This window comes from Apostichopus japonicus, chromosome 10 (assembly GCF_037975245.1).
Source record: "Apostichopus japonicus isolate 1M-3 chromosome 10, ASM3797524v1, whole genome shotgun sequence".
NCBI classification, from domain to species: Eukaryota; Metazoa; Echinodermata; class Holothuroidea; order Aspidochirotida; family Stichopodidae; genus Apostichopus; species Apostichopus japonicus.
In genome coordinates, this window is record NC_092570.1 from 14,936,302 (window position 1) to 14,959,290 (window position 22,989).

Below are 22,989 nucleotides of genomic sequence, written 5' to 3' on the forward strand. Positions count from 1 at the left end.
AAGTTAGACCTTTTATGAGGTATATGAATAATTTCTCATGTTATTCAATGGCACGGCTTTCGCAAATACAAAGGATCTAGCCGAATGATTTACCACTGCCATGGGGTGCTTGAGTGGACAGAAAAACACTCCTGCACCCACTTGTAAAAGTCGGGTAGGGGCGCAGTGGACCACCCTTCCTCCCCGTTTCTACACCAATGAGAAGACATAACATTGAGGACATCATCCAGTTTTGCTTATATCTTTGCGCAAGTGCAGTTCAAAGCATGCTTTATTGCATTTCTGTACAGACTCAATATGAATAATTTTTGATTTCTCAAAAAATTAATTGCTAATTTCAATCCTGTTTGCGAATGATGACAAAAACTACTATGGTCTTATAGACCAGGTATGAATATGAGGGCCAAACATAGCCACTGTCTCATAATGTCATCATATTACCGTGGACCCAGTGAAACCATCTTTACAACCACTGTCACATAATGTCATTACTGTGGATCCAGTGAAACCATCTTTACAACCACTGTCACATAATGTCATTACCGTGGATCCAGTGAAACCATCTTTACAACCACTGTCACATAATGTCATTACCGTGGATCCAGTGAAACCATCTATACAACCACTGTCACATAATGTCATTACTTTGGATCCAGTGAAACCATCTTTACAACCACTGTCACATAATGTCATTACTTTGGATCCAGTGAAACCATCTTTACAACCACTGTCACATAATGTCATCACCGTGGATCCAGTGAAACCATCTTTACAACCACTGTCACATGTCATTACCGTGAATCCAGTGAAACCATCTTTACAACCACTGTCACATAATGTCATTACCTAATCCAGTGAAACCATCTTTACAACCACTGTCACATGTCATTACTGTGGATCCAGTGAAACCATCTTTACAACCACTGTCACATAATGTCATTACCTAATCCAGTGAAACCATCTTTACAACCACTGTCACATAATGTCATTACCTAATCCAGTGAAACCATCTTTACAACCACTGTCACATAATGTCATTACCTAATCCAGTGAAACCATCTTTACAACCACTGTCACATGTCATTACTGTGGATCCAGTGAAACCATCTTTACAACCACTGTCACATAATGTCATTACTGTGGATCCAGTGAAACCATCTTTACAACCACTGTCACATAATGTCATTACCATGGATCCAGTGAAACCATCTTTACAACCACTGTCACATAATGTCATTACTTTGGATCCAGTGAAACCATCTTTACAACCACTGTCACATAATGTCATTACCGTGGATCCAGTGAAACCATCTTTACAACCACTGTCACATAATGTCATTACCGTGGATCCAGTGAAACCATCTTTACAACCACTGTCACATAATGTCATTACCTAATCCAGTGAAACCATCTTTACAACCACTGTCACATAATGTCATTACCTAATCCAGTGAAACCATCTTTACAACCACTGTCACATAATGTCATTACTGTGGATCCAGTGAAACCATCTTTACAACCACTGTCACATAATGTCATTACCGTGGATCCAGTGAAACCATCTTTACAACCACTGTCACATAATGTCATTACCTAATCCAGTGAAACCATCTTTACAACCACTGTCACATGTCATTACTGTGGATCCAGTGAAACCATCTTTACAACCACTGTCACATAATGTCATTACCGTGAATCCAGTGAAACCATCTTTACAATACCCAATGTCACATGTCATTACTGTGGATCCAGTGAAACCATCTTTACAACCACTGTCACATAATGTCATTACCGTGAATCCAGTGAAACCATCTTTACAATACCCAATGTCACATGTCATTACTGTGGATCCAGTGAAACCATCTTTACAACCACTGTCACATAATGTCATTACCGTGAATCCAGTGAAACCATCTTTACAACCACTGTCACATAATGTCATTACCGTGAATCCAGTGAAACCATCTTTACAATACCCAATGTCACATAATATCATTGACATGGTTCCAGTGAAACCATCTTTACAACCACTGCCACATGTCATTACCCTGAATCCAGTGAAACCATCTTTAAACCACTGTCACATGTCATTACCATGGATCCAGTGAAACCATCTTTACAATTGAATTAAAGTGAAGAAATGAACAAATGAAATGGTAAGATGCATGTTATTCAATTAAATATTATTTGGGAATCTCCCTCCCCCCACCCCTCATAAAAAATATTAATTGAAAAAATAAAGAGGGGAGAGGAAGGAGGTGGGGTGTGGTAATGAAATTAATCCAGGAAGACTTTTTGCCTCTAAACACTTCTGATAGGGAATTTACTAGCCCATATTTGTTGTTGATGGGTTTTTTTTGTGTACTTTGTAAATATCACTGTTTTTCGATAGCAAATGCTTCCATTTAACAGCATGGGCCTATATTAAATGTTAGGTCAATATTCACAGCTCTGAAATAGCTACAACAATATGCTTTTTACCAAACAAGAATTCAATTCATTTTCCTTATCTTAAAAAAAATGGAATCAGTGGTTTTATGAACTCCAATCATATCAATTCCATTTCACTTTTCTTTGTACACACTCCATTTCTAAACTCAAGGAGATAATTTTTTTTTTTGTCACCGGAGCCCAAAAAATAGATATAAATAGATAAAAAGACAAATTAAACTGCATCGTTGATTATCAATTTGCCAAAAAAAAAATCTTTGAAAACAATCAGGATTTTCCGGAGATATTATCCGGAGATATTCACACATTCAAAAACACATAAATTATCAGTGTATGATCTCTTACTGATGGTTTCAAGCAAAACATCACACAATTGTTTATGCATTCACATTAAAACTTTGTTTAGTGGTATTGATGGAAATTTCGTTTTCTTACCTCCAAGAAAGGGAACAAATATGATTCATATGGTAAATGAAACAAATCACCATAAAAAGAACTGTCCTATTTGGAAAGTTAAAAAAAATAATAATAACAAACTAAACTTGAGTTGAAAAATAACAGTGAAAGAAAGAGTTATAAAGTATCCCAGACATTAGTAGGACATATTTCAAAGGAATCTTTAACAGTTTTTAAGTTTTTTGTTGTTATTGATCTTGGTTGAAAAACCTTTCAACACTCTTCAAATCTATAACATTTGCCAAATTACTAATTAAACTTTCAATATCACGTGGAATCATTATCTACTTCCTGATGAATATTCATAAAGTAATCAAATGTATCATTTACTACTTCCTAATGAATATCCATGTAGTAATCAAATGGTATCATTTACTACTTCCTAATGAATATTCATGTAGTAATCAAATAGTATCATTTACTACTTCCTAATGAATATTCATGTAGTAATCAAATAGTGTCATTTACTACTTCCTAATGAATATTCATGAAGTGACCTCTTCAATCAAGGAGGGTGTCTTTTTGATTTTACCAAATTGTAATCTTCTTTGGGCAATCTTTTCCAAGGTTTGGAAAAAAACAATTCCCGAGATTGTTGACAAAACACAAACAAATGGTTCGTTTTAATTACAGAATATCGCTCTACACTAGGCTAACGTAAGATTGCTGCTGTTGCGTTGTGTCAAATTCCAGAGGCTAGTATGTTAATTAGGTCACCACCTCCATTAAATTATGGCTGGCTGTGTTACAAAGAGCATTTGTATATATACACTAATGGCTAAACGGCAATTCAAAATACACCGAATTTGAGGTTATTACTGAGAAAGATCTTACCATGGTGGGCGGCAGGGTGAGGGGGGTGGCTATTCAAAGAGAAATATCTAACCATGGTGGAAGGGAAAAGCAATGGTTATTTCATGTCGATTTAAATCTTACCAAAGAAAGGAAGAAGGGGGAGGGGTGGGGGATGGGGTGGGTGGGGGTAAGCAGTGGCTACTCAAAGAAATAACCATGAGGGAATGGATCAATTTCCACCTGCAACCAGTATGATGATCCCCTCACAGGGGTAACTTGTCATGTACAGGAAATGTTAACATCAGCATATACAGAGACTTGCTTTTGGTATTAGTTAACACTTGGTTACTTGGTGAAAACAGTTGTTAGTAACATTGAAACTAAAGTACTAGTTTAGACCTCTTGACCAATCAGTTTGAGATGCAATTCTGGATTTGACATTCGAAAAATCTCGTTGACTGTTTTGACATCACCAGAACAACTTACCGTACCGTTGATGACAAAACTTTTTGTGGCTATGCCTTAAAAAAAAAAGATATAGATCTCAACATGAGAATCTTTGATCAATCTCAAGTACAGGGTTTGAGAGAGTAAGGAAAAGAGATGGGGGAGGGGGTGGGGGAGGGGGCAGTGCTAACTTATGGTAATTAAATTCATCAACTGTGACAGTCAAACCAAAGAAAAGAGTTCTTCTCCATAAATCAGACCATCATCGAATGGTGGATTGTTTACACAAAAGCAACATTATCGCCGATGGATAATAACTTTCATATTGTACTACTCTCGACAGACAGATATCGATACCTTCCTTCTCCTTGGGACAATAACCACTAAAAATTGGGATTCATATCATTTTAAGAATTACGCTTCATCGTTTACTAGGACAGTTCACCCCCCCCCCCCCCACCACTACCACCACCAAAAGTAATCCTTAGTAAGGGTTGTCTAATGGTCTCATTTAACAAAAAATCCTTGTTAGACTATATCCTCTACGAACCAGATTCAGTCATGCTACAAACACTGAATTAAAACCCACCAACTAAAAATTCCAATAATTAATGTAAACTTGGCTTTCGCTGTTCTTTTCTGGTCCGATTAAATTTCGTTCGTTAATTTACCACCCAGGGTAGTGAAAGATTTTACTTAAAACCACCTTATTCAAGTGCTACGACTTTTTGTAGGGTCTAAGTAAACTGCTCACAAATATCACTTCACTGGGTATACCTACAACAATGTTTTGTATTTCTATTTTCCTTAACATACATCATAAGAAGAAAAGAATGGTGATCATCCCTGTGACATCAGGAAATATTTTTTTAATTCAGCCACCTCGATCGAACAAGATGGAGGAAATTATGACCTATTTTGGCACATCGACTGAAATCGGAGATGATAAAATTCACCACCCTATTCTTGTTTGCCATGCTTGTTATCTTTTCTGGGTTTTTTTTCTTCATTTTTTTTATCATTTAATTTTTTGAATAAGACACTTAAAAAGAATTTTTATTTTTTAAAACAATTACATCATGGCATTGTGTTGAGGGCGCTCTCTCATCGGCAGACGACAAAGAGAGACGGTGTCAACCGCTAAGGACGAGATGGACTCAGGACGACTTCAACTCTCGGATCTGTCTTATCAGGTAATTCTTTTCGTCGTTGAATTGGTCGTCCTCGGTTCTGTCCGTGTGAAACTGAAGCAGGAATTCCACCAGCTTGTCTTTGTTTTTCAAGAGTATGTCGAGAGTAGCCTGTGACTTGTTGGGATTGGCAACGAAAACCTGGCACGAAAAAAGACCATAAAAGAAGGGAGAATCAAGATAAATATATATTTATTTATATATATATATATGTATATATATATATATATATATATATATATATATCGACCTAAATCGATACAAAACGAGTGCAAGTTATCTTCGGTGGGAAGAGTGAAATATTTCAATCTCTAATAACAACGTTAACTTTTTCGACCAACGGCACGATTTGATATATATAGTTGATGCATTTGCTACGCTCTCGAGTGATCGTTGCATTTCTGTACGACGGAGACTGTAAAAACGGAACTCACCTTGAATACATGGAAGGCCTCAAACTGGATGTTACGACTTTTATCTCGGAGTAACGTCATCATGAGTTTCAAGTTCTCAGGATTGCTGATGTATCTCGTCATCGTAGAAAAGTTGTGCCTATCGAGAAGAAGTTCACCTAGAAGCTACGAAACGCAAGAGGAATAGAAACGTTAAAGCAGGCGCATCTGAGTAATTTATTATTTTTCATTATTGTGACTATGATAATATTATGATCATGCGTTGCCACAGACTGTCGGCTTCAGAACTTGCAAATGAATACAAAGGTGTAAACTCTCTGTCATTACCTTGCAGGTCGCGGTCATGCCTGTAGCATCTTCAACGTTAATCTTGTAACGTCTATGGGCTTAGCGATCGATATTTAGCACTTCTATTCAATGTTCTTATTTGCTGTAACAATGGTACCAGATTAGATTACAGCTTGACGGTAGAGAGAACTAAATAAACAAGGTGTAAGACTCCACCAAGCGTTGACTTCAATTGCTTTTTTTGCATTTACAGCATCTTGTGAATACGCTTTGTAATATCAACCTAATACTGAACTATCACCAATTCTAAATTAGTATTATCATTACCCCTAACAGCTTCGGTAATGTCAATCCTAATCTGAACCTCTTGAGTCAAGCATTCCCTCTCCTCTCCGTTGTCTTGTAGCCTTGAGGTGGTGGCCTAAAAAGGTTGTCGATTGCTGAACTAAAGCATTTATACATTATCTGCGTCATCAATTACTCAAAGTAGTTGTTAAATATTCTCAAATAAAAATAGTTGTTCTTTGGAGAAGGTCAGAAAGAAACCGACATCCACTCTCCATATTCGATTTTCTCATCTAACTTACCTTTAACGACTGTCTCCGTGTCACGTAGTTGGTAGAGTTAAGAAGACCTTCGTAGTTTTTGAACACTTCGTCGTAATTCTTCTCTAAAAATTCAGCGCACATTATCTTGTGTCTCGTGAGCAGCTCCTGCGGACGAGAACAGAGTGGAACGTTGACAATGCCGACAAAATAAATGTAAGCAAGTCCCAAAGGGGAGACCTTAAATCGTTTTGGTCACCAGTTACTATACAAATCTCCATATCACCAGCCTGGAGGGCAGTCATTTTTATGACGTTAAGCAGCCACACATGCATCTGTGCAACAACACTTCAATTTGGGTAGGCATCCTATTGACATTTTATGCTAATTTTGGATTATTTGTTACTCTGGACAGAAAACTGCGATGTTTAATGACGTTCCCTTTCGCGAGATGCATCAACCAATTGTAAGTGTGTCTCGAGCCGTTGGTAGTTGCATCAACCAATCGTAAGAGTGTCTCGAGCCGTTGGTAGTTGCATCAACCAATCATAAGAGTGTCTCGAGCTGTAGGTAGTTGCAACAACCATCGTAAGAGTGTCTCGAACTGTTGGTAGTTGCATCTACCATCATTAATAGTATCAGGAGATATTCTGATGATCGGTCGGCACAAACAAGAGCCAATGAGACCGACGATCTCATGCAGGACAACCTGTTTTAACTTTTGAGATTTCTGAGCGATCCTAACACATTGAACAGCTTCAGGAAGTTTTTACCTTTCTTTACTCTTCCCAAAGTTTTAGAAGGTTAAACAAGTCGTGAACCTTGGTACACAAACCTTCATCTCTGTGACTTTGCCGAGAGAAAAAGGAGAGAGGACATTGTAATTTGTGAGTTACCTTAACCTCTGAATAATCAAGTTGTAACAGTGCAGTGCAAACTGTGTACAACTATTATATGTTATGTCTCTTTCATGGATAAATGATATTTAATTTACCAAGAAAACAACGACACCTTCCGCTAAGCTGTTGCTAAGATGATTGCAAAAAGCCAAAGACCTCTAAATGTTCATGTCTTACATTTCAGCCTCTGAAGGTGATCCTGCTAGGATCGGAACATCACGCCCTCTTACTTTTTACGTATTCATGTCTTTGTAAGACAACAGAGGTTTTGAATGGGAACGCCACTGGAGAATTTTTTTTTCTCGATCTGGCACAAACCAGGACAGATCTTACACACCCCAGATAACATCCGGCACAGTTTGTCTGTAATTTCTGATGCGTAAGAAAAATTTGTGCTTTCCTATAAAACCACAGTAAAGAGACAGATGGAGAGAGAGAGAGTAAAATACAGGTAAAGAAGTCGGCTTAATTAATCGTCAGATCGTTAAATTTTGCAACTTTAAATATACAGGACTTCCATTCATGGTGGAATCTTCTTCTCCTCTCATGGAAACATGGAAATTCAATAGCTTTTTCTTACCTTAAAAGTAGAAAAGGCGTCCGAAGCGATATCAAAAGTCGACATTTCGACATATTTGAAGAATCTGTAGAAGTGTTCGGAGTGTAGAACGACCTTAGCTAGCGGTTCGTGTCTGATGCTCTCTCTCAACATCAGACCGCAGTTCAGGGCGATATCAAAGTCATCGTACCTGCGAATTATCGAATAAAAAAAAAAATGAAATCTTTTAAATTGAAGAAAAGAACGAAAGACAGAAAAAATAATCTCTGACCAGAAAGCAGATTGGATTCCCTTTTGCACTTTTTATTCTTCAAGTAAAAACTGTACAAGGAATTTGTGCATGATGAGGTGTATCCACATAACTAAGTATGGAGTTCATTCAAGCTTTCCGTTTTGAATTTATTGCATTTTATATAGACTTTGACCTCTGCTGTCCTAAAGTGAACCTTTGAACTCTACAGAAAACAACATCATCTCCTGCACTGAATATGAAGGTGCATCCACGTTATGTAAGCAGAAGGTTCTTCACGGTGTATTTTGTTCTTTGAGTTTTCACGTTTAAAGGATTAGTTCAGGTGTCATACATGGTTATCTTATATGAAAGAAGACAGTAAAAGAAACAAAATGATGAAGAAACTGTTCAAATATCTTATTCCGTTATGGAGATATTCAAGTTTAAAGTTCTATCTGATTGTGTAGAAACTGCTGAAATCAGACTACAATAGCTGTGATGTCACATCCTCACATTTCTGAAAAGTCTTTGTTATTTTATTAAAAATGTTTTGTGAGATTTTATGACTTACAACCAAAAGATACGTCATGTGGATCTCATATTTGTCAAGGGAAGTATCAGAGATTTAACATCTGAAGAATTTTTGATTATATATTTTTTTAGATTTGTGAAAAAAATGTAATTAATTTTTATTGAAATATATTCGCACATGTTAAGAAAGTGAGGATGTGACATCACACCCTCACAGTTAGTAATTTTGATATCTTCAAAGCGTAATATCTCCTAAACAGAGCATGCTATCATGGTAGTTTCTTCACTGTTCTGTTTGCCTTTTTGAGCTCTTTCATACAAGATAGACATGTCAGACACCTGAACCAATCCTTTAACAAGCCAAGGAATCACATATTTACTGTACACACACACCATCATCATGATCACATAGATTCCTTTTGTCCTGTCCTGGGCAACGAATGACAACACACCAAGAAGGAAAGTTAGCACACACACGCACACACATGTTTGTGTTTCATTCAGACCGAGGACCCCATTGTATTTTCCATTGTTCAAATCCACGTACCCTAACTTTAACAATACCCCATACAATAGAATTCTTCCGAGGACGTGGTGATTCTTTATAAATCACAACCGAGGACCTGAAATTCTTTTGTTCAAGTCCTCGGTCAGATAGCAAAACAAACGCACACACACAAAAGAATGATATTTTACTGAGAAGAAGAGGAGAGGAATTCATAACCTTGTGAGGGGGACAAAATGGGAGACTAGTAATCTGCATTCCTATCGTCTTACATCAACAAAGACACCGTGCCTCAGTTCACCTCTTTAAAGCAGACCCCTGCACACAAACTTGTTTGAAGAAATTTTTCTAATGATGCTTGTCTAATACCAAGTTTGAGCTGGCCAAGCAGCTCTGCCACCAACTACCCCCTTTAATAATCGTTATTAATAAATGAGAATAGCGTAACATTCGTTATTCACTGTGAACTATAAAAGGGTAACGAAGCAGAAAAATCCAAGGTTAACGGTTAAAACTATTTGCTTGACGTCGCTCAGACAATATCGGTTTTCTTTTAAGACTGTCCAAAACGGGATCTAAGATCACCAAACGACGACGACCCTGAAAGATTGTGCCCTGCATTCGATATATTTCATGTGGTTAGGCAGCACCTCCCTATAATGCATTTATATAACCAGAAAGCCAGCTGGCTTGGTGATTCCTTGCCATATAATTTCAAACAAAATTATCTGACCAGTGACCAATGTAGAACAAGTGAGTTAAATTTTATCCAAGAATTAAGTGACAACCAGAAGAAGATCAGAGATTTCCAGCTCTTGCTTGTAGTACTCCCCTTATGAGGGCCATCAACCGTTTCACTGGTAAAGGATTTTACAGTAAAGAATGTTTATTTCCAAAATGTTTCAAAATCCAGAAAGAACAGTCTTCCTATGTGAAAATATAGACACATAGATGTATGAATAAAATCAGCTCTCCCGCCTTTCCAAACATTCCTTTAGATAATTGCAAGAAGTTCCCCTGCATGACATTGCTTATAATACACTGTGAAATATTTTCACAACTTAGCCAAAGCACAAAAGTCATGAAGTATAAATCATAGAGAAAATGGCTAATTTTTTACCTCTGGTGACCTAGTACGACCTTTGATCCCAGACAAAACCATATAGAAGCTGAGAACTCAATATGGTGCATTTAGAAAAAAGTTTGAAGTCCATCCACCTTTAAAGTATTGAGTTATTGTTTTTACAAGCCAGGGCATCACATACACACACACATGTTTATATTACATTCCAACCGAGGACCCCATTGTATTTTCCGTTGTTCAAATCCACGTATCCTAACCTTAACAATACCCCATACAATAGAATTCTTCCGATTCTTTAGAAATCACAACTGAGGACCTGGAATTCTTTTGTTCAAGTCCTCGGTCAGAGAGAAAAACAAACGCACACATACACACGGCATAATGACCACAAGGAATCAAAAAATGTATTAAGCTATGAACATTGCCTCAAAACATTCCAAAGATACAACAATTCGTTTTAAACTATTTCTAACAGCAAAAACTTTCGAGTGCATCTGCAAATGCATGCCATGAGAAAGTAAAATGTGTCTTTTACTGGCAGAATAGTTTTATCCCTGTAAGGTTAATGACCTTTTTTTCTCATCCTCTTATCACAGATATATACTCTCACTGAATTGAGGAAGACACTCACCCTTCAACCAGTAAGATAAGAGTCTCTGGTCTATTTGTTATGTGTTCCACAGTAGGATATCTGATGCCAATTACTCTCCGCATTAAGTTGTTATAGATTTGAGCCACATCTTTCTTGGCCTGCCAGAGCAAATGGAAAAGATATATCTAAATATATATATATATATATCCTAGTATTAAAGGATTTCAATTGGTACGTATGAGAAGTGTCAATTAACAATTACAAGCTGAAAATAGTGGTCGTTTTATTTCAAAAACCATTTTTTGGTCGGGAGGGGGGTAGGTATGTTTGTCCCTTTGCAATAGGGGGGAGGGTAAGGTCTTCAAGACATGGCTCCTTTGGGGCATAATTGTAACTTTTTCAAGCAATCGTGTGCATTGAGAAAAGATTAAAATATTTTCCCATGTGATATAACCTCATTACCGTGCAGCTTGTTAACATGATGATACTGTACCTTCCTTCAATCAGAGCTTCCACAAGAATAATATCTTTGTGAACAGTTATTTTACGGTGCAAGGTTTTACTACCTGTACGTTCATTAAAGTGTCAACTCGACACAATTTTGTGAGCGCTGAAGAAATTGCCATTGGTCAGAAGGAGCAGTGCACTGTCAAACATGGTGGTAACCTGCATATTTTATCATTTTTAGAAGACCCGCCCCCCACCCTAAAACATGTAGTGTCTGTGCAGTAGCCTGTGGCCATTATATTAGTAAGACTTTCCATCACAATGGAGCTTTTTATGTTTAACCACTCCAAATGAAATGAATTTGGTGAACATGAGAAAACAAAAAAAAAAACGATATCTACTGTACATGTGGTTACAAGTAAATACAGAAGTTTGTCTGTGTGAAGTGTGGGAAGCTAATTCATAATAGTTACTGTAACTCTATTACATGAAAGCAAAAGTGACGTTTGGGTATCTGCCTTCTTATAATACTGTCCAAACTAATCACATCTGTGATACTTAAAAAAAAAGAAATAAAAAAAAAGAAGCGGACTTCAACTATTAAGTGATATAGGTCTCTGAAAAAATGCAACAACAGCTTCCTAGCATAAACGTTTCGTGTCGAAAACGTGAGGGGGCCCTTTAAGGGCCTTTACATGTTAAGATTTTTGTGTGCAAAATATACTGTATTATAACAGGGCCCTTTTAAGGGCCTTTAAATGTTAACAGTTGTGTTATGCAAAATATAATAGTACGATTAAAGGGCCCTTAAATATATACTGCGCGATGATCTACGGCTATTCCGTAGTTCGAGAATGTAAAAGGAAAAGTTACCGCCAGTTTTGCAATTCAACGACATAAGAGTACTCCATTTTCAATGAATGATCAAAGATTTTAATACCTCAAAGTCCACTTTCTTGAGATTGCTGACCATAAAAAAGATCGTGTCAGTTTCGTAGATTTCCAGTGCTAGCTTTGTGACGTTGTCCACCTGCGGCTCCTGATCCCCTGACCCGTATAAGACGTTCTTGATTCCGGCCAAGCACTTGGAGACCTCCTCCATTCTCTGCGGACGGTAAAAAAAGAGACCCAAAAACTCTGACAGGTTGGCACCGACATATATACTGTACGCACAGTAGGCCCTACTGTACAGTGGTTCCATTATGTCTGTGTACGATTTGCGAGTGGAATTCAAAGGGCTCACGTTATTTTATGAGTGGGTTTTCTTCTTTTTCCCCGATTGTGCCTGAAAGGTATTCTTATTTATAGCTTATCGACACGGTTCAGAAGAAAAGGAAAAGGAGAAGAAAAGATATATTGTGGAAAGGGAGGTCTAGTGAAAGTATGAAATAAATGGCGACGGGGTCAACGAACTAGTCTGATCGGAACAAGATTATAATGTCTCCCTCTATTTACTAACCTTCTCTTTCTTTTTGATGTCTGTCCCTGCTGCTTCTATATTTTGAATCCCCTCCGTCAAGGACTTCACCCATTCTGAAGATCCTTTGGACTTCCCAAAGAGAGGCATCCTCGCGATGAAATGGTTTCCTTTTCGGATTTACAAAAGCTGACTCAAAGTAGGGTGTATGGTCTCCTCTCTCAATCGTGCCCTTTATGGCACGCTCTCTGCCCCAGAGTAGAGGCAAGTATGGTCTTTATGGCACGCTCTCTGCACCCTCTATGCCCCAGGGTAGAGGCAAGTATGGTCAAAAGGGGGTTGCGAGGGGGACGGAACCACAGTGAAGATGAACTTGTTGTTTTTTGCTGTTACAGGAGTAGCTTTGCCATCCTCAGTTTGCTGTGACACGAAAGAACAAACAGAAATCATATACAGTTATGAAGTTAAAAATCGTATTCTACTTCACAAAGTTACAGAGTGTACGAGTTTACGAGCCAAGGTGCCACACATACGTGTACAAGCATGTATACAGACACGCACTCCGTCACAAAGATTTATGTTGCACTTTCGGAATGGAATCGAAATTGATATATATATATACTGTACTCAACAGAAAGTACACAGTTGATCATTTCCTCCAGATTGTTTCCTACTGTACACTGGCGCTTTCAATTTCTTCCTTAGCTTATTATGATCACTCTTTTCGTTATTACAACGGTTTGTTTTGCAAAAGCGGAAAAAGCGCTTTGCAAATGGTGAATCTAAAATGTATTATACTGAAGCTGTTTGACATGACCTACAGTAAATGGTAGCATTGGTTTCAGTTTCAATTGCAGTGGCAATAAAACATCACAGATACTGTACATACGTTTCCACCCCCCCACCCCCCCCCCCCGGAATAAATATATATTAGAATATCTTCTTAACAGAGCGGGATATAAACCTTAGTTACAGTATTTGGGGGATGTGATTCATCACAATGTTCTCTGTCATTTTAAGATGATGGTTAAATTCTGTGTCTCCTTCAATACCCATTATGGAGCATACTGTATATTAAACCTACAGTAGTACCTTCAGGTGCGATAGCACTCTGTATTCATATACAAAGCCGTACAATTATGCCCTTTACATTTGGTTATATTCTTTACATATATACCTACTGTATTTAACCTTAAAGTTTTTAGCCCTAGGGGTGAACTTTAAAGTATGTAGTTCAGACTATAATAATATTAGTGATTTATAACATGCGCATATCCAACCTGGAAGGGTGCTCAAAGCGCGGGAGAGGAAGAGAGAAAAACAGCAAAAGAAACAAATGAACAAAAGAATTATTGGTTAACAGAATGAATGCATGTTACTGCAGCGAAGACTATATCTCCATGACAACTCAAAAGGGAACCTTTGAGGCTCCCTGCATAAGACAGCAGTGACTGTATGGATTTCTGAACACACAGACAGACAGTAGTACTACAGTATGTTTTCATGCATAGAGCTGAGATTTACTGTACCTTCAATACTGTAATTTACACAGTTCCATTAAATCCCGATACTTCAAAATTATGTGTTACTGTACTGTTCTGTACTAAACTAAATGAAGTACACAGCACAGTGTGGAATTAAAAGTGCTTGCGAGCAAACTTAATTTGCATGACCGAAATTACACAACACTACTCCTTAAAACCTACGGTAAGTACTGTAGAAGACTATGTGTGTGTGCTGTTTGCTGCTTCACAGATTCAGATTGTCCACATGCCTTCCATTCAATTGAGTTGTTTGAATTAGATTAAGGAAACCTCTAAATTGGGGTCACAGACAATTTAGTCATCGCCTTATTCAGACGATAAATTTGCCGTCTATTAGGTCGACACACACAGGCGTGTAAGTCTGTGTGTGTGTACGGTACATACAGTGTTGAGTAAAATAGCAATAACGTAAGTGTACTGTCATTGCACTAGTGTAGTGCAGTGGTGCAGATTTCTTTTACTATTAATTATGCAAATCAAATGCAAGTTAAGTGTTCGGTGGCATGCGTAGCTGGGTTTATTATGATGTAAGTAATCGTGTGTTTCTTTATTACCTTCGATATTCTATTTTGCTGGTATATAAAGCAAGGAGCCATTATGTCCATGGTGTTTTCCTTCTAAATAAGGTTTGGAGTTTTATAGATCTCTTTGTACTTACTTTTCTTTTGTGGCCACCACCGCACTTTGCCACTTCCCTTATGTTTTATCCCATTCAACAAATAAGGAAGTAGGTGCTAAAGTCTATGGCAACTTCGGAGGTGTTTGTCTTTGGTGGATATACAGGTATATATATATACACATATATATATATATATATAAATGAAAATCGTTACGATTTTCATTTATATATATTCATTTGCCTTTGCCGTTTACCTCCATTTCATTAACATGCCAAACCTCCCAAGTTGCCATGTATTGTTATTGAATGTATTGTTATTTTACTGACATACAGCTGCACATGGCAAATAGTTCTGTGTACATAATGTACAGTACTGTACTTAGTTAACAGCCCTGGAATAATTTAGGGTTCAATTTATATGTAGCAGTATTACAGGCTCTGATTTTTTTTCTCTTATAGAGTAAATATTATGGTTTATGTGTGCACAATCTGCTGTACATCATTGCACTTGCATCTATAGCACTGTGTCTGTGTTCACTTTGCACAGCACTGTGACCACTTTGCACAGCACTGTGCCTGCTTTGCACAGCACTATGTCCACTTTGTACAGCACTAGTCTGCTTTGCACAGCAACATGTCCTCTTTGCACAGCACTATGTCCACTTTGCATAGCGATAAATTATCCCCTGTAAATACCTGTACTCTGTTGTACATATGAACAATGTGACAGTTAGGGTGCCGGGTGGTGACTGGTATGAAATCAAAATGGAGGACATGTTGATCACTCTAGGAGATACAAGACTACATAAACTGCTAGTAATGAATGAGAATGCTGAGGTTGTGAGGAGACAGGTAAGCATGGAGCGAAGTGAATCAATGTTTCAAAGCTTGTGGGGAAACCCTGTATGTCAGGCTGGTTGCATACTATAGGTAATGTGGTAGAGCAATTTATTTCTAAAAACCCACTACAGTATATAAATGGTTAGTTGGTTTATTACTTTTATCACCTACAGTAATACTGCACATTGTGGACATCAAAGATTGATTCATATTCAGTACTGATATCGATATATATCTAATGGTTTTGATTCATTTTCAATTTTATTTCTTGTGTTAATTTCCTAACTGCAATATTAGAAAACCATCAATCAAATCGATTCTTCTAGGTTTTTCAGTAGAGTCGAAATCAGACGGTTGCCTTTGGGAATAGCCGTTCGAAAGATCAACGCTTGACACCAAAAGACAAATCCAACCTAAAGAGAATGGAAAGTGCTTCCTTAGCAGTCACAGCACTTAGCACTGCTAGTGTACTGTACATACAATACACAATATACAGACTACAGTATAGATCAGATCCCTTCACTATAATTACTGTAATATAGTTACTTATTGCAGCAGCCTACTCGTGTGTACTTTTTGGGGCAGTTTGTTATGTACAGCATATGTTACCACAGCAAATCCTTTGATCATAATCTGTACTTGACTGGCTCTCAATGGAACCAAGTTAACCTTCCATGGCAGTGATTACATCAATATTTAAAATAGAGGTTAGACAATATACAGTATGTGTGTATATACTGATATTTACTGTAGGTAAAACCATATTTATACAATGGGCCCATTCTGAGTGCACCTGATGACAATACAGTACAATACAGTACAGTCAGTACTACACAGTAAGAAGCAGAACTGAAAGTTACTGTGCATGAAGTCCTTAAATGTATTCACATTATTTGTACTGTATGTATACAGTGTAGAGTACTAACTTGCTGTAAAACAGTGCAATGCTATGAATGTAAAGTAAAAGTACAGTACAGTGTACTACATAGTAAGAAGCAGTTTTAAGTGGTGAACGATACATGAAGTCCTTAATGTATTCACATTATGTGTATTGCATGTACACAGTGTAGAGTACTGACTTGCTGTAAAACAGTGCAGTACTATGCATGTAAAGTAATAGTACAGTACAGTACTACATAGTGAGAAGCAGTTTTAAGTTACTGTACATGAAGTCCTTAATGTATGCACATTATGTGTACTGTATGTACAGAGTGTAGAGTACTAACTTGCTGTAAACAGTGCGATACTATGCATGTAAAGTAAAAGTACAGTACAATACTACATAGTAAGAAGCAGTTTTAAGTTACTTTGTATGAAGTCCTTAATGTATTCACATTATGTGTACTGTATGTACAGAGTGTAGAGTACTGACTTGTTGTAAAACAGTGCGATACTATACATTTACAGTACTGTACAGTACTACATAGTAAGAAGCAGTTTTAAGTTACTGTACATGAAGTCCTTAATGTATTCACATTGTGTACTGTATGTACACAGTGTAGAGTACTGACTGGCTGTAAAACAGTGCAGTACTATACATGTACAGTAAAAGTAATGTACTACATAGTAAGAAGCAGTTTTAAGTTACTGTACGTAAAGTCTTAATGTATTCACATTATGTGCATTGTATACATGCACACAGTGTAGAGTACTGACTGGCTGTAAAACAGTGCGATACTATGCATGTAAAGTAAAAAATACAGTACAGTACTACATAGTAAGAAGCAGTTTTAAGTTATTGTACATGAAGTCCTTAAATGTATTCACATTGTGTGAATTGTATATACACAGTGAACAGTAATGACTTGCTGTAAACAGTGCAGTACTATGCATGTAAAGTATTAGTACAATACAATAAGAACTAAGAAGCAGTATTAAGTTGTAAACTGTACATAAAGTCCTTAATGTATTCACATTATGTGTACTGTATGTACACAGTGTAGAGTACTGACTTGCTGTAAAACAGTGCAGTACTATGCATATACAGTACTGTACAGTACTACACAATAAGAAGCAGTTTTAAGTTACAGTCACAAACCATTCACCATCCCCTCACACAAGAAATCCTGGGGGAAAACCTAGCCTTCTGATAGTCAAAATGAACAAATACCAATATACATAATTCAACATCAACCTAGTAATAAAATTTTCCAAATTCTGTGTACCAGAAATGTTTGTCTCTCATGAAATACTATGTTTCCTGTGTAAAGACAGTCTGCTATATTTGCACTTGTTTAGCAATCTGACCATTTTGCAATGCCATACCAGATAAAATATTCCCTGACATGCTCGAGTTTTACTGCCCAAATGTAAGATCTGCACAAATACGGTCAGTATGGTACTCTTATATGTATTCTCAATTACTGATAACCCACCGTTGAATCATTTAATGAAAGTAACCATGATCATTTTTCCGCCCGAACATTCAATTATTAATTAGTCCATAATTTGCATAAATAACTGGTCGTATATGCCAGGAAAATAAATCATATGTGCTGAACCTTTTTGTTTGTCGATGTTTTCAATCTGCAATACAGTTAAATGTGTAAATGTGACTGGGTTTGAATTACATATTAGAATGATCGATAATCTTTAGATATCCCATCACTGTACAGGCCATGTACTACACCCATCATAGGTTAAATTTGCTATTTGTTACAAAAGATGGCTGCTCTCTCAACTACCATGGCACATGGCAAAACAAGTCCTCAGAATTCAAAATAAATAGATAAATAAAACTAAAATGCAAAAATGCATTGTGGTTGCAATGATGTAATATGAGCAGTTTTCTTCATGAATCTGACTTCAAATGACCTTTGACTTCCCCCTAAAACTATAGGCTTCATTTAATCAATTTTAAATACTAATATTCATACCAAGTGAGAGATCTGCCCAAGCTTCCAAAATTGAGATATCATGTTTACAAGGTTTTCACAATTTGACCTCTGATAACCCCACATGACCTTTGACCTCCACCAAAACTTTAGGCTTCTTGTACTCAATGTGGTTCATATACATATAACATGAGATCAGCCCAAGCTTAGCGTCTTGATATATCATGTTTACAAGGTTTCACAATTTGGCCCCTGGTGACACAAACGACCTTTGAACTCCACCAAATGCTATAGGCATCTTTACTCAATGTGGTTAATATATTTATTACATTTATGAGATCAGCCCAAGCTTACCTTCTTGAGATATAGTACCATGTTTACAAGGTTTTCACAATTTGACCTCTGATGACCCTATATGACCTTTGAACTCCACCAAACCAATAGGCTCATTGTACTCAATATGGTACTTCTACTGAGCAAATATGAGATCTGCCCAAGCTTTCCCTCCTTGAGATATCGTGTTTACAAGGTTTTCACAATTTGACCTCTGATAACCCCACATGACCTTTGACCTCCACCAAAACTTTAGGCTTCTTGTACTCAATGTGGTTCATATACATATAACATGAGATCAGCCCAAGCGTAGCGTCTTGATATATCATGTTTACAATGTTTCACAATTTGGCCCCTGGTGACACAAACGACCTTTGAACTCCACCAAATGCTATAGGCATCTTTACTCAATGTGGTTAATATATTTATTACATTTATGAGATCAGCCCAAGCTTACCTTCTTGAGATACAGTACCATGTTTACAAGGTTTTCACAATTTGACCTCTGATGACCCTACATGACCTTTGAACTCCACCACACCAATAGGCTCATTGTACTCAATATGGTACTTCTACTGAGCAAATATGAGATCTGCCCAAGCTTTCCCTCCTTGAGATATCGTGTTTACAAAGTTTTCACAATTTGACCCCTGATGACCCCAAATGACCTTTGACCTCCACAAAAAAACAAGGCTTCTTGTGCTCAATGTGGTTCTTCAACACAAAATATGAAATTGGTTCAACCTTCCCTTCTTCAGATATCGTGTTTACAAGCTGGGCTTCACAAATGCACACACACACACATACATAATACACACATATGCCATCATGAATGCAAAGGTTATGATTATCATCATAACCAAAAAGAATGTTGAGCCAAAATAATATATTAACAATTGACATATTCCAGTATGACTAGCCTTAATCAATAATATACTTTGCTAGGTAACTGATAACGCTTCAGCATCTTAACTGATCATTCTTGTAATTATGAATGATGGGGTTTCTTTAAATTCCAACTGAGGCCTGCTTACTTATCTCAAGCAGAACGAGACACACCATTTCTTTAGTCACAATGTTTTCTTCAGTTGTACATGCTTCATGGACATTTCAGCCAATGAAGTGAGACAATCTATACTCAGTCAGCTTCATACGATTCAATCACAGTATCTGATTGGCTACGGTGTTCCATTGACAAAAAACTGAAAGCTGTCTGAAAAATTCTGTAACGTAAGACGTAATATAGTTTAGTTCTTTTAGTACAAAAAAAGGATTAGGAGGGACACTCAATTCCCCATAAAGGCCCCTATAGGAGAGAAAAAAACTGAAGACACAAACACTCAGACCCGATTACAATGCTTAAAGTGCTCAAAGCATTCTTAAACCCATTCACGCTAATTGCAAGTACAACTTTCTCAGGCAAACCGTTCCACTCATTCACAACCCTATTAGAAAAAAAGTTATGCCGAATATTAATCCTACTTTGTGAATTTTGGAGTTTAAGGCAATGACCTCTGGTACAACTACTATTAGCAAACATGAAAAAGTCGGTGAAGGATAAATTGTCAAAACCATACAATCTTGAAAACCTGAATCAAGTCACCACGTTACCTCCTAAGCTCCAGTGTGGTGAGATTCAACAGTTGTAACCGCCTATAATAAGGAACACTCTGTAAGGAACTAATCATCCTAGTAGCCCTCCTTTGGACCTTTTCGAGTACTTCCTTATCCTTAGCAAAATATGGGTTCCAAGCTTGCACAGCATACTCCAGATGAGGACTAACCAACTGCTTATAAAGCCTTACTACTATGTAGGATAGTCTGAGTTTGTCATTTTAATTTGATCGCAATTTCTTTTGTGAATAGATGTATAGTGTCAACTAGGATTACAGCTATTGCTTGGGCTTCTCATCTCTGAAGAGATGAATAGACTGATATGCATTTCTTGCATGGAACACACTCTCAGATAAACGGTTTATTGCGATGACTGCGATAATTGCAATCCAAGACAAATGAAATGAGTGCGATTAAGTTCTGCGATCCTGGCTTTCCACACAGCTCAAATTTTAGGTTACTACTGAGCAGAACTGTGTAGTCGGCAGCTCTACCTAAATCAATGGCTATGCTCATCATAGGCCTCCATATCATGTTTGCGATGGCCAATTACTAACTAGCCTTGGATAGGTCTAACGTTAAGACTACTGTAGCCTAAGAATGAGTAAGATGTAAGATGCTTGTTAATGTTAGGTTAGTTCTGGAGAATGCCAAAGTGAAGGTTAATTACATGAATACTAGGCATAACATACAGCCAAATCTTTTTTTAGTCACGAATGAGCCATACGTCCTTTCTCTAAACGTTCAGTAGCTTAATGGTAGTCACACCCTGCCTGACTCAGCTGGAAAGTACTTGGCTAGGCTTCACGTTAGGGAAGCTTATCACTGGGTGGAAGCAGGAAACGTTAGCAGTAAGTACTAGCCTAGTGGTAGCTTTTAGTCTAGCATAATTAACGTTAGTTCATGGTTTACTATCACTGTGCTTGTTCGTTTTGACCGTTGTACAATTTTCTTTCAATAAGCTACTTCAGTATGTGCAGAATTATTTCAAAAGTCTTTTAAGTAAATATTACCACGACGTGAGAGGGCCGAATTGCAAATTCCTTGAGTGTATGTCTAACATCGATATGTGATTCACCTGATACCTTACATGTTTCAATGCAACGGTTTGGTGCTACAGATGCCTACGTTATGATATCTATTTACCTGCAAATTACGAACGATTACACTCACTGCGACTTACTTCAAGTCATTTATCTGAGTCGCTTCCGTGGGGGGAAATGTTGGATTTCTGTGTTCAATAACCCTATGCTCATCAGTATCACGCATGGGCGACGATCATGGGAGGGGGGGGGGGACGGGGGAGGGGACATGGACCAATACTTTAGGTGGGGTATAGTATCTAATATCCCCCCCCCAATATTTGGTGGCATAGTCTTTTTGTGTGGCTATAAATAGAAAATAATGCGTGAGATTATTTATCAAAATCATATTTTGCGGTGGCTAAAACTTCATCCAGCACATGCTGCATGAGGTAAATGACTCTTCGTGGTCGTTTCTGTGACTTGTGACCGTATAGCATCATGTCACTCATGATTATTATCATAATGTCCGTACATCTCTTGTGTATGAGTGTAAGTACGTACAATCATATATATGATCCACATCGATATGGGTTCAATGGGTTTCCATTTGGCCTGTTTCCTACAAGATTTCTAACCGCAGGCGCGTAGCCAGGGGGGGTGGGCGAAGGGTGGAAACCGCCCCTCCCCTTGAGCATATTTTTTTTTGAATATTTTTTATGATATCGAAGTTTTATAGTAGCCGTTATAAGAGGTTTTAATATTTGTACACTAATAAATTAACTGTGTCTGAATTTTCGAAAATTCCCTGACCAACATTCTTCATCATACTTCCCTCTACTCGTGCAATTTTGACCGGTCTGTTAGGGGTTGAAGGTTTTTTATTCTATATTGGTTGTCCATATATGATATTTTGTGCAACATTATGGGCATGTTTTGAAGTGAATTATTATTCAAATTCTGAACAAATAATTAGCTTAAAACCTTGAAAAGTGGGGCTGACGGGTATTGTGGGGCGTTACGTAAAATTACCTACAAAAGAAATGATCCACAGGAGATGCGATGAGGTCGAACATGATTTGTGACTGGTGACAATCTCGAAAAAGGTTATGAATGAAAAAAAAAACTATTGGGAAAAACTTGGTTCTCAGGCAAAATTGTACATCTGGTTGGTCATTTTCAAGCCGGAGAAGTGCCATTTCCGGTGATCTGGGGGGCTATCAAACCAAAAATTTTCTTGTACGCTGCGCGCCAACCAATGGTGGCGCTCCGCTTTGATAGTAATTTGCCTGCATCCAAGCAAATGTCCCCCCCCCCCAATTTACGAAACAT

At 37.5% G+C, this 22,989-nt stretch overlaps 2 protein-coding genes across 8 annotated transcripts in view; both read right to left on the reverse strand.

The window, feature by feature from the left end:
* Positions 1–22,989, reverse strand: part of LOC139975285 (methylcrotonoyl-CoA carboxylase subunit alpha, mitochondrial-like) — a 344,390-nt gene that overhangs the window by 62,205 nt on the left and 259,196 nt on the right. The gene's annotated exons all lie outside the window — the stretch shown is intronic.
* On the reverse strand, positions 226–21,782 carry LOC139974693 (calcium-binding protein 39-like). Of its 7 annotated transcripts, XM_071982002.1 has the most exons (11): positions 21,649–21,782; positions 12,894–13,271; positions 12,375–12,539; positions 11,027–11,145; positions 8,065–8,233; positions 6,628–6,753; positions 5,774–5,917; positions 1,640–5,480; positions 1,492–1,593; positions 1,241–1,393; positions 226–1,041 (listed from the first exon to the last, which is right to left on the reverse strand). In XM_071982002.1, exons 2-8 carry the CDS (start codon positions 12,999–13,001, stop codon positions 5,307–5,309), a joined length of 1,005 nt encoding a protein of 334 aa, XP_071838103.1. In that variant the 5' UTR covers positions 13,002–13,271; positions 21,649–21,782; the 3' UTR covers positions 226–1,041; positions 1,241–1,393; positions 1,492–1,593; positions 1,640–5,306. The 7 variants fall into 7 exon arrangements, with proteins under 7 accessions (XP_071838103.1, XP_071838106.1, XP_071838101.1 ...); XM_071982005.1 differs by having other exon boundaries at positions 1,241–1,593; positions 2,095–5,480; XM_071982000.1 differs by having other exon boundaries at positions 1,241–1,593; positions 1,691–5,480.